This window comes from Gouania willdenowi, chromosome 5 (genome assembly GCF_900634775.1).
Source record: "Gouania willdenowi chromosome 5, fGouWil2.1, whole genome shotgun sequence".
NCBI lineage: Eukaryota > Metazoa > Chordata > Actinopteri > Blenniiformes > Gobiesocidae > Gouania > Gouania willdenowi.
The window spans coordinates 19,310,013-19,325,003 of NC_041048.1; the positions used below are offsets into that span (position 1 = coordinate 19,310,013).

The following is a 14,991-nucleotide window of genomic DNA, read 5'->3' on the forward strand; positions in this document are numbered from 1 at the left end:
CACGTGTCCGTTGACTTTGAAAACAAAAATAAACAAATAAGAATAATTAGTGATACACATTTTAAAGAATCCCAGTGTAAATACTGTAAGTATAATGAAACAGTAATTATTTATTTATCTTCAACTAAAAAATAAACAGAAAACCCCATATTTTTTCATGTTTTCTCTCAAGTACCCCTTGTAGTGCCATCGCGTGCCCCTATAGGTACACGTACCCCCAATTGAAAAAGCCTAGTTTAGAAAATTAAAATCAACTCCACTCAGATTTGCGTCTTCTGGTGTTAGGGGCGTGTTCTGTGTCCTGTGGGAGGACCTTTGATGCTGCGTTGTCCTTTTAAATCCCTGTTGGTTGGCCACAGTCTGAACGTTGCGTGTTGTTGTTTTTTTCTTCTTCTTTCCTTCACGCCTCTTAAGGCGTGCCTGCGTGTCCTCACCCAGGGTTTAGAAGCACCAGCATTGAACCGTCGCTCCGTGCTCTCCATCATCATGTGTTACAGATCCTGATCATTTCTCCTGTTCCTGCTGAAGCCATTCCAGAGGACTGGTTCTAATGGGAAGCATGCAAGCTGAAGGGGTTTTTTATCCAGTCACGCTTTCTTTGATGAGCGGATCTTAAAGTGTTGGACTACAGCCGCGTGCGTGCGTCTCTTAACCAAAGCGCGGCCCCGAGAGAGAGAGAGAGAGAGAGAGAGAGAGAGAGAGAGAGAGAGAGAGAGAGAGAGAGAGAGAGAGAGAGAGAGAGAGAGAGAAACAACAACGGAGGGTCGCACTGCTCTGCTCTGCAGCCCCGCAAGCCCGAGAGCAACACCAGAGACCCGAGAGGGTCCACCTCAGCCCGGAGGAACCATGTCCTCTAGCAGGATCAGGAAAGACAAGGAGATCATAGCGGAATATGAAATCCAAGTGAAAGGTTTGTGTTGTGTCCACTCTGAACCCTCTTCTCTTCCTCCTTTTGTGCTGCTTCTTTCATGCATGTTCATTAAAGTGCACGGACACACCTCTCCTTCAACTGACGACCAGACCGTGACAGTCAACCCAATGACAGGAGCACATCAAAGGGAGAGCCCTGTTGTCATGACTGCCTTTCCTTTCTTCTGGCCACTGCTAAACTGTCCTTTCAGTGTGTGTCCATTGCATGTTAACTGCTCATTTTTTTCATGATGTGCTCACATTTCACCCAGCATGCTTTGTTGCTGGGTGAAATGATTTTTTCCCCCCCTGCAAATCTGTGCAGGATGATATGAAGCCAATTAATGGCAAGTTGTTTTTTCCCATACATATTGAGTGTGGGTGTGATTTTGTGTGATTATAAAATGACAGGCGAATGTTTGAAGACATTTGCAAAATGAGTGCACGTTGGTGTAATAAAACAGAACCAGTCTTTAACCAAAAGACTAATCATCAAGCTCATGTTTTCTTTTGCTCTTATTATATTTAAGCCTAACAGCTCACACCATAGACTTGGCATTTCACTGTCCTTGCAGCAGTAATCATGTCATCCATTTTCAGTTTTTGTAAACCATTCACCTTTATAATTCACCTGATTTAAAAACTAGATGCACGATGACAGCCTATATAATCACAATATTAATTCACTTTTTTTTTTTGTCATCAATAAAAACTAAATTCAGAAGTCATGCACAGGTTTTTTTTTTTTTTTTTTGGAAGGTAGGGGTGCATTTGAATGAAAGGGGGTGACATGATGTTAAACTGCAGTTGTGTTTCTGCCACCACAGATTAGCTGCTGATCCAGGTTATAATATTTACGGACACATTTAAACCATTAGAAAGCACATTTGTTTACCTTTTTTTTTAATTTTTAGCTGACTAAATCCGCAAGCTCAACTGCACTAAAACTTAACATAATTCTGAGATTTAAATTGGGACTGACTGTATTCAAATTTGATCAAAATACAAAGACGACGAAAAACTCATGGCTGGAAATTTAGAAAATCTAACCCTTTCAAGAGATTTAAACCCTTTTTTATTTGAAATTACACTTTTATTTTGCGTTAAAATGTCTTAAAGGTACATCATTTATATTGTCTGACTAAATGCTGTGCTATGCTGAATATTAATAGATAACCTAGTGCTGGTTATTTAGTTTCCTAGACCTTAAACCCATTACTTGCACTCTCTCTGGTTGCCTCTCAGGGGCTTTAGCTCATTACGCCTCAGGTTATTTACTAGCTTGGACCTTTGGATGCTCAGAGAGAGAACAGTTGTCTGAGTGGGACTCATCTGAAGCCATTCCTGTTTGTATGAAGAGTTGATCATATGCTGTGCAATCTTCTTCTTGGAAATATATATTTCAGACATCACGTTAACGTTTTACCACTCTTTACATTCATCAAAACAATTGCGCTGTCATGAGAAAACCAGTCATTGACTGAGCTGTAATGCATGATTAATGCAATCTGTCCCATTCTGATTTATTGCTTTAAACCTAATGTAGAACTAGATCATGAGTGTGTAACTGATTGAGTCATAACAAGATAGCTGGGCTGTTCTATTATGTATGAGGGCTAATAGAGAGACCCTTACACTCCGTTACAGACAGTAAAGAACCTTTTAAAGCTCATTCATCTATATCAGAGTATTTCTAATTACAATGTACAGAAGTGCTCCACTATTGTTTTAACCATTGTCATGAACACATGATGATTCATGTGACTGGCAGGCTGCCACAGCCGAGGCAGACGGTGTTCACTTTACTCAAGCTGATCTCCCATTAGCATGTCAATAAAGGAGAGTCCATACCCTGAATTGAGGGATTTAGTTCGAAGCTTGAACTGTATATTGTAGCTATAAGCATGGTGTGTTCTTTCTGGACCTCTTGTCCTGTTTGCCATAGATGCCAGCATTTAAACCAAAGCCCACATTTGAATGTGCTTTTATGCTATTTCTTCTTTGTGAGCATTGCAATTACAACTGATTTGAGTACTGCCCTGTTCTCAGGTAAACTCTTCTCCAAATAATATTTTTTTGTATTATTATGCAGATGAAAATTTTTTTCTCATTAAGACTTTCTGTGACAAATGTCATCGTAAGGCTGGGCAAAAAAATCGATTTAATCGATTAATCGAATTTGTTGATAAAAACACAATTCTGCTAATTTGAGTTTAATTTTTATTTATTTATTTTTAATTTCAATTTCATTTTTTTTTTCCCACCACAGTTTTTTTTCTGACTTTTCCGCGTTCCTTTGTGAGCCATCCTCCTCTTTGTTTACATGTGTTTACCCTTTGAGTAGGCTATATGTGTGCCACAGGCATGTTCAATTTTTTATTCGCAGTATGCTGAGATGCTAAGGGAAGAGGTTTTTTTTTGTAATGTGATATGTTGTAGAATATGTAGTTATCTGATTTCTTAATCAGAAAATTTAAGCTACTGTGAAGTTGCTGTCGCACTTCAGCTTAAACATGGCTTAAAGCTTGAAATAGTTGAATGACAGAGCCTCGGTTACTTTTTATTTTGGGATTGTTCTATGCATTTTAACTCTTGAGGACAATCACAGCAATAAAGTTGCACTTTTGACAATATATCTAAAATCGAAAATCGAATCGAAACTCAAATTTTTCTTTAAAAAATCAGAGATTTTGTTTTTTTTAGGCAAAATCACCCAGCCCTACATCATTGTGTTGCTAGTTTTCTTAATTTTTTATGGTGATTGTTGCTTAGCTCAAGCTCAAACATGACCACCCTAATCATAAGCCACACCCACTGACAGAATACAACTACACACAAAACATGCCCACAGGCAGAAACACACATTTACTTGTAACAGTTGTAACAACAAAGCAAAACGTCGTTGAGAGATGGTGCAGATTTTATACAACGCAAATTACTTGTGACTGGGAGAGTTACGCTTTGTTTCTTCTAGAATGTTCTGTAGTTTAACTGCTTTGTGGGACAGTTGGTGAGCAACATTGCTTCACATTGAAATGATGTTGGTTTTAGCCCCACTGGCCTTTTTGTCTTCCAGCTTTAGTGGAGTTTTCTAAACTACAGTAGTTATATCGATCCGATACCGGCACAAATCATACATACTTTTATTACTTATTTTGTAGTGTGGAATGTTAGAAAAAGCTTGATCAAGTGATGTTAATCAAACAGAGAACAATAGTCAGCAACATTAGGTTACATTGTTGGAGTGTGAACCACAGTCACCTATGGATAGAAGTACTGGTGTGGAAAATTTTATCGGAGCGCTTGTATTGGTGATTTTAGATGCAGTTCGATAAAATCCGATATTCGTTTTCTAGCTGATATCGGGCCGATATCAGATATCAATATCGGACCGGGACACCTCAAACTGAAACAACTCAAAGTATTACAAAGTAACAAAATACTTATTCATTCTTGTCAGAGCGACATTAAAACAATATGTTTTAAACCTGGAACACTCCTGCTAGAAACCAATGTTGACAAACCTCCTCCTCACCACTCCTAACAGGACACCCTGAAGGTGCTGCTAGCCGTGTGTGGCAGAAGGTGTGTCTGCACTAGCTCCAAGCAACGATGCTTCAGTACTCAGGGTGATGGAACTAAATCTTTTTTTTTTTTTTTGTTTTTGTTTAATTTGTGCTTGTAAAACAACAGTAATCACTGCACACAGCCTGATATCAGTGAAGGTGAGGGTTTTTAATTGTCATCTGCTGTTTTGGGTGTTGATTGTCTTGCAAGATTATGAAAAAAAGTTGGTTCTTGTGATTTGTGCAGCTGCCTTTTGACTAACTGAGAGTTTGTTCAGTGTGATTCACAGCTATTCAACACATAACCAGCCTTTCATGCAAGAGTGCATCTGCCCTGCATTGATCATCATTTCACATAGTGCCAGATTGAGTATTCAGTCAAAGCACAGACTATTAAAAATACAGAAGCCCCTTTTACCATAATTACAATTAAAGTTTCTTATATTTGCGGTTTGGGCATACGCTAATCTGTTTACATATTTATGTAAATTAAACATCACAGTTTTAATGATTTTAATATAAGGTCCAGTAAAACTATTTCATTTTTAATGGAAGATAAAATCCGCAACTTTTAAATTCTTTCGGAGCAGTGATTGATTGAAATTGACATGGCACAAATGTTTACATCATTCTTCTCCCTCAATACATAGTTCCCACATGATGTCACAACATACTGTACGGGCATTTCCCGACCCGGTGCCATTGCTGTGGGCAGCTGAAACAAGTTTGGCCTCTGTTCACAGCCAAAAGAGCACAATATGGTAGTTTCGTGTTGGGTTAATGGGTGCACTAATCGCCGCGATATTTCAGTTAAACGTGGATTCTTTAGTAAGGGAAGTCGGCAAGTCAGATCTGTAACATCGGGATAAGGATTGACCCTCGGGGTTGGGACGGTCGTGCTAGGGTGCGAAGCGGGGCTGGGCTCGTGCTATGGCTGGAGAAGCAGCCGCTGCCGCCCTCTTCTCCCCGCCGCCGTAGACCCGGTGCTTGGCCCGCCTCACCGCGTCGGTGGCGCTCCCCCCTACTCCCTGGCCCCACCATTGTCGTTGGCCCCCTTTGCCTTGGGTCGGAGCGGACGGGCGATTCACAAACTGGTTGTATGCCTCGAGTGATTCGAAAGCCTGCACTCTTCCATAGTATAAGCACTTTTGGAACAAACCAAATAGTTTAGAATGTCTATGTACATTATAGCAGGAAGGTATTTGTGGTTAGTGGTATTTTGGTTTGACAAACTGTGCGGATCGATACTGTTGCATTGGTTTACCAGCCATTTGTGTTGGTTTTGTAAGACATTTGAACTGTCTTTTGTGGAGTAGAATGCAGAGAAGCAGGTAAACAATACAAGCGTGCCTCTAAGCTTACCCTCACAGATGGCGTCTCCGGGGAGGTCACGTGGCCTGTGGGTACTATGTATAGGCGAAAATTGTTTGAGTGGTGGCCTAGCAAGCAGTTGTATTTAGCCATATTCCTGCAGTGTCTTAGCATGTTTGTCACCTGAAGTCCGGATTGTTTGGATAGTGTGAGTATTTGTAGTATGTAGGCTTTACACCGATCTGATCGGCTATATCGAATCTGCCAATATTTAGCATTTTGTTCAATTAATGTGATCGGCTGAATGCTCTTACATGCTCACCTTGACCAATAGTTGAGACCCTCCTTTTCTAATTTCTGTTTCTTTGCCCAGAGAAGACTGCTCTGGTAAAGGCACGATGAAGTAGCTCAGGCAACTGTATCAGAGGTTGTTTGGAGTGGATCAGAAAGTGCGCTGTGAACACAAAGTGAGCCAAATCAAGGTGATAGAATTATCAGCTGTTTTCCACCTGTTTGGCCCAAGACCAGGACTATACCAGTGTATAAGCAGCCTTAAAATGCAGAACTACTTTCTGAGAGGATGTCAGGGAACAGCTACTCAGCTTTCATTGATGATCAGACTTTTCCTTTAAAAAAAAAAGAACTTCTACTGCTACAGAATTTGCAGGTTCAAAAAAATGTATGCAAAACATTGCAAACGCATTGAATGACTTATACAACCTTAAGTCTAAAAAGTGCATGGCTGAGCTGCCAAGGACAGGTGGAATAAAATAAATGAAAAAGAAATGTCACAGAGTTAAGAAATACTGTAACTGATGGAAAAAGAGAAAATGTCTTGGTTTCAAGAAGCATTTCCTGCTGTGTGACTGTAACCTAGGAAACAGAGGAAACGGGGCAGTTGTGCAAAAATAACTTTGCTGTGAGTGTTTGAAAAAGTCACTATTTTGTGAAGTAATTAGGTGAAGTCTTACACCGTTAGCCTGGGACTTGTCAGATTATTTTGGTTCCTAATAGGTCCAGGAACCGCATGTCCCACAAGAGGATGCAGATAATTAAATAGCACACATATTGAGATTACAAGTCCTTTGTGTCTGAAAGATACGGCAGGAATAGAACCCTATCTGACACCATACGCCCAGCTATACAAGTGCTAATGGTGCTAACTAGCTTTGTTGTTGCTAATGGACTTTTAACTAAAACTACTTCTGCTACCATGCAATCATTTCAATCATTGCCTATTGTGGTATTACCCACATGTAAGGTAGTTAAATCACTGAAATACATTCGTAAAACTCTGCTGCATCATTTTAATCATATATTTTATAGTGTCAGAATAATCATATAGTACGGTATATATGATGTGTGTGCCAATTTGACCAATGCTGCTACCACATTAATCAGATTCCACCTCTACACCAATGAGCAGCCCCCATGGGAATAGTGCACACCCATGTTACCATGGCGACAACTCTCAGCCTGGACCTGCAAAGCTGGATCCTGGATACAGATGATGATGTACAGCTCCTAGAGGAGAATTATTTCTCCCTGAAGTAGATAATGACAATTCCCCAGAGAGCAAGAGCAGGAAGACTCGGATGACTTTTGTGTTGTTTCCCAATGAATCAGAGCAACCAATGACAGTTTGTTTGGAGAACTGGTTTTTCTTTGTATCGTGTAACTCTTGTCATCAATACCTTTTTCAAAAATCTAGATGTTGCCAAACATCCATATTGCTTTTACTTCACTACTGGAAATTATTACATTATAACGATCCACAGTTTAGGAGAAATATCTGCACATGATTAACTCGATTCCAGTCCGAGCTGCTTTTCAGTTTTGTTCCAGTGTGTATCTAACAAACACTGTGAAACACAAGCAGCTAGTTAGGAGGGTGGAGCCAGAGCTGACAGTTGACATGTTGCTGAAGGACGCGTCATCAGCTCATCTCTGTCTAGCCATTGATTGCTTCAAGCTCTTGTTGTCTTATCTTCAAGTGCACGTGCTACAGCAATTTGAGCTCCAGCAGCGTCCACACGAGATAGAGGCAGACGAAGGAAAACCTGCACCGACGTCGGGAGGACGCTCTCATGAATCCAAAATTGTGTTAATCAATAGAGGGTTAAAATAAAGCACTGAGGAGGGGTTCAATTCAGCCACTGGAACATGTATTGTGAGACTAGGTGTGAGGGACAGAGAGAGTATGAATGAAGTGGTGGATAAGGGCTGTGTTTGTCTGGGAGGCTTCACTTCATGCCAATTGACTGCAGTGTAGCGCGCAGATACTGCAGAGCCGAGTTGGGGATTAGGTTGGAGAAATGTGTCTTAGAATGTGTGTGAATGGTTCTGTGTGACTAGATAATGTACAAATGGACGGCTTCCATACAGATGTCAATGACACAACAAGGCTATTTCAAGATGTCTGTGTTCATCTGGTCACAACTTTTAAATAAGTCAATCCTTTTTTTAAGACTTGTGTTTTTCCCATTCACACTCACTTATTATCAAATATATATTGTGTAAAATAAGGACAAATTTAAGTGTAGCCTTACTACTCTGCAGTGTTTGATCTATGTTGCTGCTCCTTCTGTAGCTCCTGACGCAAAAAGCCCCAATTCATCTGCTGCAGAAATTCCCCTCATTCAGTACGCTACTTTTTAACTCGCCCTCTGTGCATCTGAGCCTCACATAGCCTATCACATGATTGCATTATTACTTGGTTGACGGTAGGGAGTGGAAAAGAGTAGTTATTTTCTATCCTTTAGCTAAAATTCTGATTAAATTGTATTTCTACAGGAGGAGATTTATCATATATAGTCTGTTTACATCAAGGTATCTTTTTTAAAACTAGACTCCCTCATCAAAGGTGGCCAGCTACAGGGTGATATAGCCTGAGCTTGCGTCCCATAACTGTTTCTCACTCTCTCCTATCTGAAGCTTTGGATCACTTCACACTCGGTCTGTGCCCTTTGATCTTTTTTGCCCAAGGAAGTGTCTGCTCTTTGATATTTTTCTTTCAGGTTAAGGTTCAGGCTACTTTATTTGTACCCGTAGGTAGATTTTCTTTGCAGTTCTCTGTGGCAGGGTGGAGTCCTCCACCAGCATTTCTGAGGTTGTGTCATACAAATGCAGTCCTAGTGTAGTAGTGCTGTGTCGTTCTGGTTGGTATCATGATGTCTTTCCATTGCGGCTCCCATTTTCTGCGATCACGTGAAATGGACGAAAATCTCAAAACTCACTTACTGAAACAGAAATAACTATATGACCCAAAATACACTCTTACCTACATGTTTTTGGAGAATTTCCACACATTTTTTATTCTATTCGTCCCTATAAAATGGGTGGTTTCATAAACCTATTTCAGTTTCAGGAAGTTTGTGATTCCTGTCCATTTTCCTTAAGTGTTTTGCACTTCCGAAGCAAAGAAAATAGTTCACTCACTTTAATCATTATTAAGCATTTTTGGCATCTCACATCAAGTCAGGGTTATGCCTTTAAAAAGGAATTGGGAAAAAATATGATGCCCTTATTCCAGCATGCTTTGCAGTGTTATGCATTATTTTAGGTTGACATCAGTAAAGTTGACAGTTTTATGTGCATTTGTAGTATGTAGTTATTACAATCACAGAAAAGTGCTCTACAATGTACATCCTTTCCTCACAGGGTGAATATTGTTGGGGTGACAGTGGCTTCTGGAAGCATAATTTCTCATAACTGTAACCCACAAAGAGATAGTCCATCACAGGGCCACATATATAGACAGACAATGACCAACAACCATTCACACCTTTATTCACACTTAACATTCTGGATTGTGGTAAATCTAGAGAGAACCAACAGGGAGAACAAAAGTTCTTACCAACTGTTATGAAAAGTTACTTAACGTTTAAGAGAAAACATGCCACATTGTTTTCATTTCTGTTTCGACAAAGATCCTCTTTTAATTGGAGAAGTTGCACCGCACTTGCACAACATTTGCCACATTTCAGTGCTTACTGAAGGGCTGAGTTTCTGTGGTTGTATCAGTGCTGTTTACTCGTGAAACTGCCCCTGCTGAAACGTTTTGGCCTATAAGTCCCATTGGATTTAAAGCAATATCTATATAAATTAGTGCTGGGCAAAAAATGGATTAATCAAAGCAGTCATTTTTAAGTGCATTCAAAAAAAATTTAAAAATCGACTCAAACTTAAATTTTTCTTTAAAAAATCTGAGATTTTTTTTTTAGGCAAAATCGCCCAACCCTGATATAGATGAGATCAAGTAAAAAGCTGTACATTTACAATTACCGGTATAGTTTTCCTTATGCTGACTTTGATGGAAAGCTAACAGGAATTTGAGAGCAGACACAGAGGAAATCACTAATGCAGACGCTGTTAACCCGAGGACTGTGTTACCCTGGCTAATGGGGTCTCCAATTGACCTGTGAAATCTAAAACGTTCGGTGCACTTGTGACCTGCAACTGCTTTATTGAAGCCATTTAGACCTGAAGTCGACTCTCTCAAAACTAGATGATGTGTCAACATTGTAAACTACTGAGTATGACTACAGAAAGTATGACTATAATCAGCATAATCTTCAAAAAGTCATTAAATCTATAGGAAAGCACAGAGGCTATTGCTAACATTATACACAGTTCAATGAGATAAAACAGCTGACAAGAACATTTGAAAAACAGGTACAACTTGAAAAAAAAATAAAATGACCCAAATTCTTGTCCATGGTAGTAGTTAAAGAAAGTACCAGTACAATGACAAATACAGACATTTCTCAATTAGGGTCAAAGTTCAAATGTGTCCTGCATCCGTCTATTGTTTTCAGAGGTTTTCCTGTTCTATGAAGATACAAGAGTCCCCTTTGCTTATGGTTCCTGCTCAGAAGGGTTGAACGATTCATTCCAGGTGCACAGAGTGATAAAATGTCGATGGAATGGCTTTGATCAGGAATGTAGTGTTATGTGCCGTTAATGCAAATCATCATGACCTGAAGATTTTCTTCTTAAATTGAGTTTCTCATGAATGCATATTTGCTTCTATTTAAAACACAACTTGCTGGCCAAACGATATAAGATTGTGGAACGATGTTTCATTTAAAGTGACTGATTTTGATTTAACAGGAACAATTTTATTGAGTAAACATTATGTAGATGTATTTGTTGATAATATGTATTGAATTTTTTTGTACATACTGTAGTTTACGTAGTTTAGGACATTTGTGACATATTAATCAAGGTAGGGTCTGACTTCGACTTCTCGGGTTATTTAGATTTGTATAGTCTGAGTAGGAGTGTGACGATACCTCGATACGGCACTATATCGTACATGTATTTTTTTTTTCAAAACCTTTTCTGCTTTTTCACTAAAATGTGCAGGTATCTCTTCACATAAATTTTGTCACTGTTTGTTGAAGGAACCAATATATTGTTTACTGGAATATTGCACTATAATGGTGTCACTGGTAAGAAAGACCCTATTTTTTGTTTACAGAAAGCACTATTGGAGATACTTATTTGTTTACATTGGTATGTTGACACTTATTTACAGAAATGCTGCACTAAAATATTGTCACTGTTCATAGGACACTTTTTCAACTTATTGTCTTTCAGAGATATAAAATAAAAATTGTATTTTTTCACTTAATCTTTTTTTTTCTTGTTATGTCATAGATTATTGTAGATTGATTTCTGACCAATATATTGATAATTGCAGTATCGTCATATTGTGAGATAATCGTTATCGTGAGCTTTAAATCGTATCGTGACGTACCCAGAGGTTCCCACCCCTAAGTCTGTGTGTGTGTCCCTTAAAGGACACATGGGACCAAAACTCATGTTGATGCTAAATGCAAAAATACATCCTAAATAAATATTAATATTACCAAATATCAGCATAATTGTTGCCATAGAATAACATTGTGTCATGCGCCGTTTTATTCCATTGGTTAGTTCCAACTACTTCATAATTATATTAATTATTTATATTAACTTATGTTTTTGTAGCAAGACTTTACAGTACACAGACGACGTTGCATTTTAAGATCGTTTATTGCCAGAATGTACAAACATTGCACTGTTCATACTCCTATGCAAGAGCATTGTGTTCTCTCAGCACTCTGCTCCTGCAGACTGCTGGTAGTCCTCCACTTCCAGCCGCTCCATGGAAGATATGAAACAACTGTGATTAATCATAATGCACTACACCTGTGATCAGTCCCTAACCCCCCCCCACTGATTCTCTCATCCTGCTAACCACACTTTTATACCTGCTTCTTCCTGCACTCAGCCAAGTGGCCAATGTCGGTCCCTGGGCCCCACTGTGGGGAAATTTCCCCCTGCCCATATATACATGTTTATATGATTGATAAGAGCTCTCCGTAAGTGTAAACCTCTGCCTAGTGCCAAATATTTCTTTTGCCAGATCTGGATCAGTGATCCTGATTATGGTATGATCATTCTTCAAACTTTAAAGGCTTAGAAGAAATGTATATCCCTACCAAAAATCATACTGCAGTTCCAAATGTAAAGGCACCCCCATTTTAGGAGTTAGATTTCATAAAGATCGGTCTATTACGAACTGAGATATGAATTTTTGAAAATTTTCCCATGATGAGAATCTTTATATTGATCTGTATTCCCTCCAAAATGTAATGGAATGTTCCACGGTGTATGATCTATCTCTGGGTAAAATTTGGTCAAAATCCGTTTAGTACTTTGGACGTAATCCTGCTAACAGGCAAACGAATAATATGAAATATTACCTTCTTGGAGGACGTAATAAAGCTCACATTCACACGACAAATAATGAAATAAACTACACCCTGATCTGTAGCATCTCAAAATGCTGCTTTCTCTATCTATTCTCCAGGATAAAGACTCTCTTCATAATGTTCAACACATCTGTATCACATTTTCCACAGTTTTCTATTCATGGCTTTGGCCATTTTTCTTTCCTTAAATGTGAAAAAAAAATTAACAAAATCATTGAAAATATCAAATAGAAGCTGCATTAAGACATCCCCCCTCAGTATGGATGAACTGCAGTGCTTTCACTCTGTGTTCTATGGTTTGAAGCACCCTCTAAATGCAATGATTTAAGGTCTTTGCGATGGGAGAGAGAGGGAGGCCTCTGTTTAAAAAGCAGGGCTGGGATCATGGTTAACCACAAAAGGAAGCATGCTGCCTGAGGCTGAAGCTAGCCGGCATGACTTCACAGGGAGAGAAGAGGCTCCCTGACTTAACGCCTGTGATTTCTTGGAAGTCAGAGGCAGCTCGCTTCCACAATGAGGGCTTGGCTGACTAAATTACACCCATGACAAAATGAAAACACAGTCTGCGTCACCTCTCTGCTGTGTTGCCGTTCATTTAGCACGTCATATGCCCGTAATGTGTCACTGCCACATTTTTATTACGCCTTTATTCATCTTTCTTCTTACATTGTGGAATGGATAATTAAGTGTTGTTACAACATGCTTTTACGTACATTTGGTAGCTTGATTTTTTAAATACTAAGATTTCGCGCTAAACTTCTAAAACATTGTATTTGTTGGGTCGTATGTAAGCTGTGATAATCAGGAATGAACTCTGTACAGAAAGTAACAGAAAATTCAATATTTTTCTATTGAACACGGGAAACACTTGTCTTACTACCCACGTATAACCTCATCCGGAACGCAAGAGAAAAGTGTTTTTCAAGTGACAGTTGAGTGTCTTTGATTGAAGCTGTGAACAAGGCTGCAGGTTTACTTCCTCTTGCAAAGTGACACTGCTCATCTTGTTAATAACAACTTCTTCTATGATGCTGTGGTTTTCATTTTGCAGAATAGTTGTTCCTCAGTGCTGCTGTTGACAGCCCCACATAGATGAATCAGGTTTGTAGTGGTGGTTTCAGGTTACTGGTTTGAAGGGAAGTTACTCCACAACTGTGGTGTATAGTTGTAACGTCTTTACTTAACCTGATTTATCTGCTCATAGAAGCAGGTATTCTGACTTGTGTTCTTACTGCAGATCTAAAATAGTTGCCATTAATATCGTGTTGCGTAAGATCGCTTGATTGTAGGTGTTTTGTGACATGTCATGCAGAATATTTATAACCCATGCACTGTATGAAAAAAAAAATCTGATCTGTCTGAAATGTTAAGAAAGGCATAAAGCACACCTACTGTAGTCGCTGATATTACATTTACATTCCTAAGCAAGGATGTTACCAAAATACTAGTAGCAAGAAAAAAAGAGGGAAACAAACGTGAATAAAACAAATAAATGGTTGAGGTGATGTAAAAAAAATGACACCAAGATACTGTAAATAATTTCACAACTTTTTCCACCTTTAATGTGACCTGTAACCTGTACAATGCAATTGAAAAGCAAACAAACCTTTCAGGGAGGTGAAGTAAAAATAAAAAAAAAACTGAGAGAATGAGGTTGCAAAAGTGTGCACACCATCTTATAACTAGGGACGGGGCTGTGTTCGTATTTAACCAATCACATTCAAACTCATGTTAAATTGGAGTCAGCACACACCTGTCACCATTTAAAGTGCCTCTGTTTAAACCCCAAATAAAATTCAGCTGTTCTAGTAGGCTTTTCCTGACATTTTTGTAGCCACATCTTCCAGCACAAGCCATGGTCCACAGAGAGTTTCCAAAGCATCAGAGGAATCTCATTGTTCAAAGATATCAGTCAGGTGAAGGGTACAAAAGAATTTCCAAGGAATTAAATATCACATGGAACACAGTGAAGACAGTCATCATCAAGTGGAGAAAATATGGCACAACAGGGACTTTATAAGAATAGGACATCCGTCCAAAATTGATGACAAGACGAGAAGAAAACTGGTCAGGGAGGCTGCCAAGAGGCCGACAGCAACATTGAAGGAGCTGCAAGAATTTCTGGCAAGTACTGTCTGTGTAGTATATGTGACAACAATCTCCCATCTTCTTCATATGTCTGGGCTGGGTGGCAAGACAGAAGCCTTATCTTATGAAGAAAAATACATTTGAACTCTCCAAACGCATGTGGGAAAACGTGTTATGATCTGATTAAACCACTGTTGAACTTTTTGGCCATAATTCCAAAAGGTATATTTGGCGCAAAAACAACACTGCTCATCACAAAAAGAACACCATACCTACAGTGAAGCATGGTGGTGGCAGCATCATGCTTTGGGGCTGTTTTTCTTCAGCTGTAACTGGGGCCTTAGTCAGGGTGGAGG

At 39.2% G+C, this 14,991-nt stretch overlaps 1 protein-coding gene across 2 annotated transcripts in view; it reads left to right on the forward strand.

Moving 5' to 3' along the window:
* The first annotated feature begins 416 nt into the window (after positions 1-416).
* srgap3 (SLIT-ROBO Rho GTPase activating protein 3) overlaps positions 417-14,991 on the forward strand; it is a 72,172-nt gene continuing 57,597 nt past the window's right edge. For both annotated transcript variants that reach the window (XM_028446823.1, XM_028446824.1), the window contains exon 1: positions 417-910. In XM_028446823.1, coding sequence (XP_028302624.1) covers positions 847-910 — 64 coding nt within the window. In that variant the 5' untranslated portion in view covers positions 417-846. The remainder of the gene's footprint in view (positions 911-14,991) is intronic.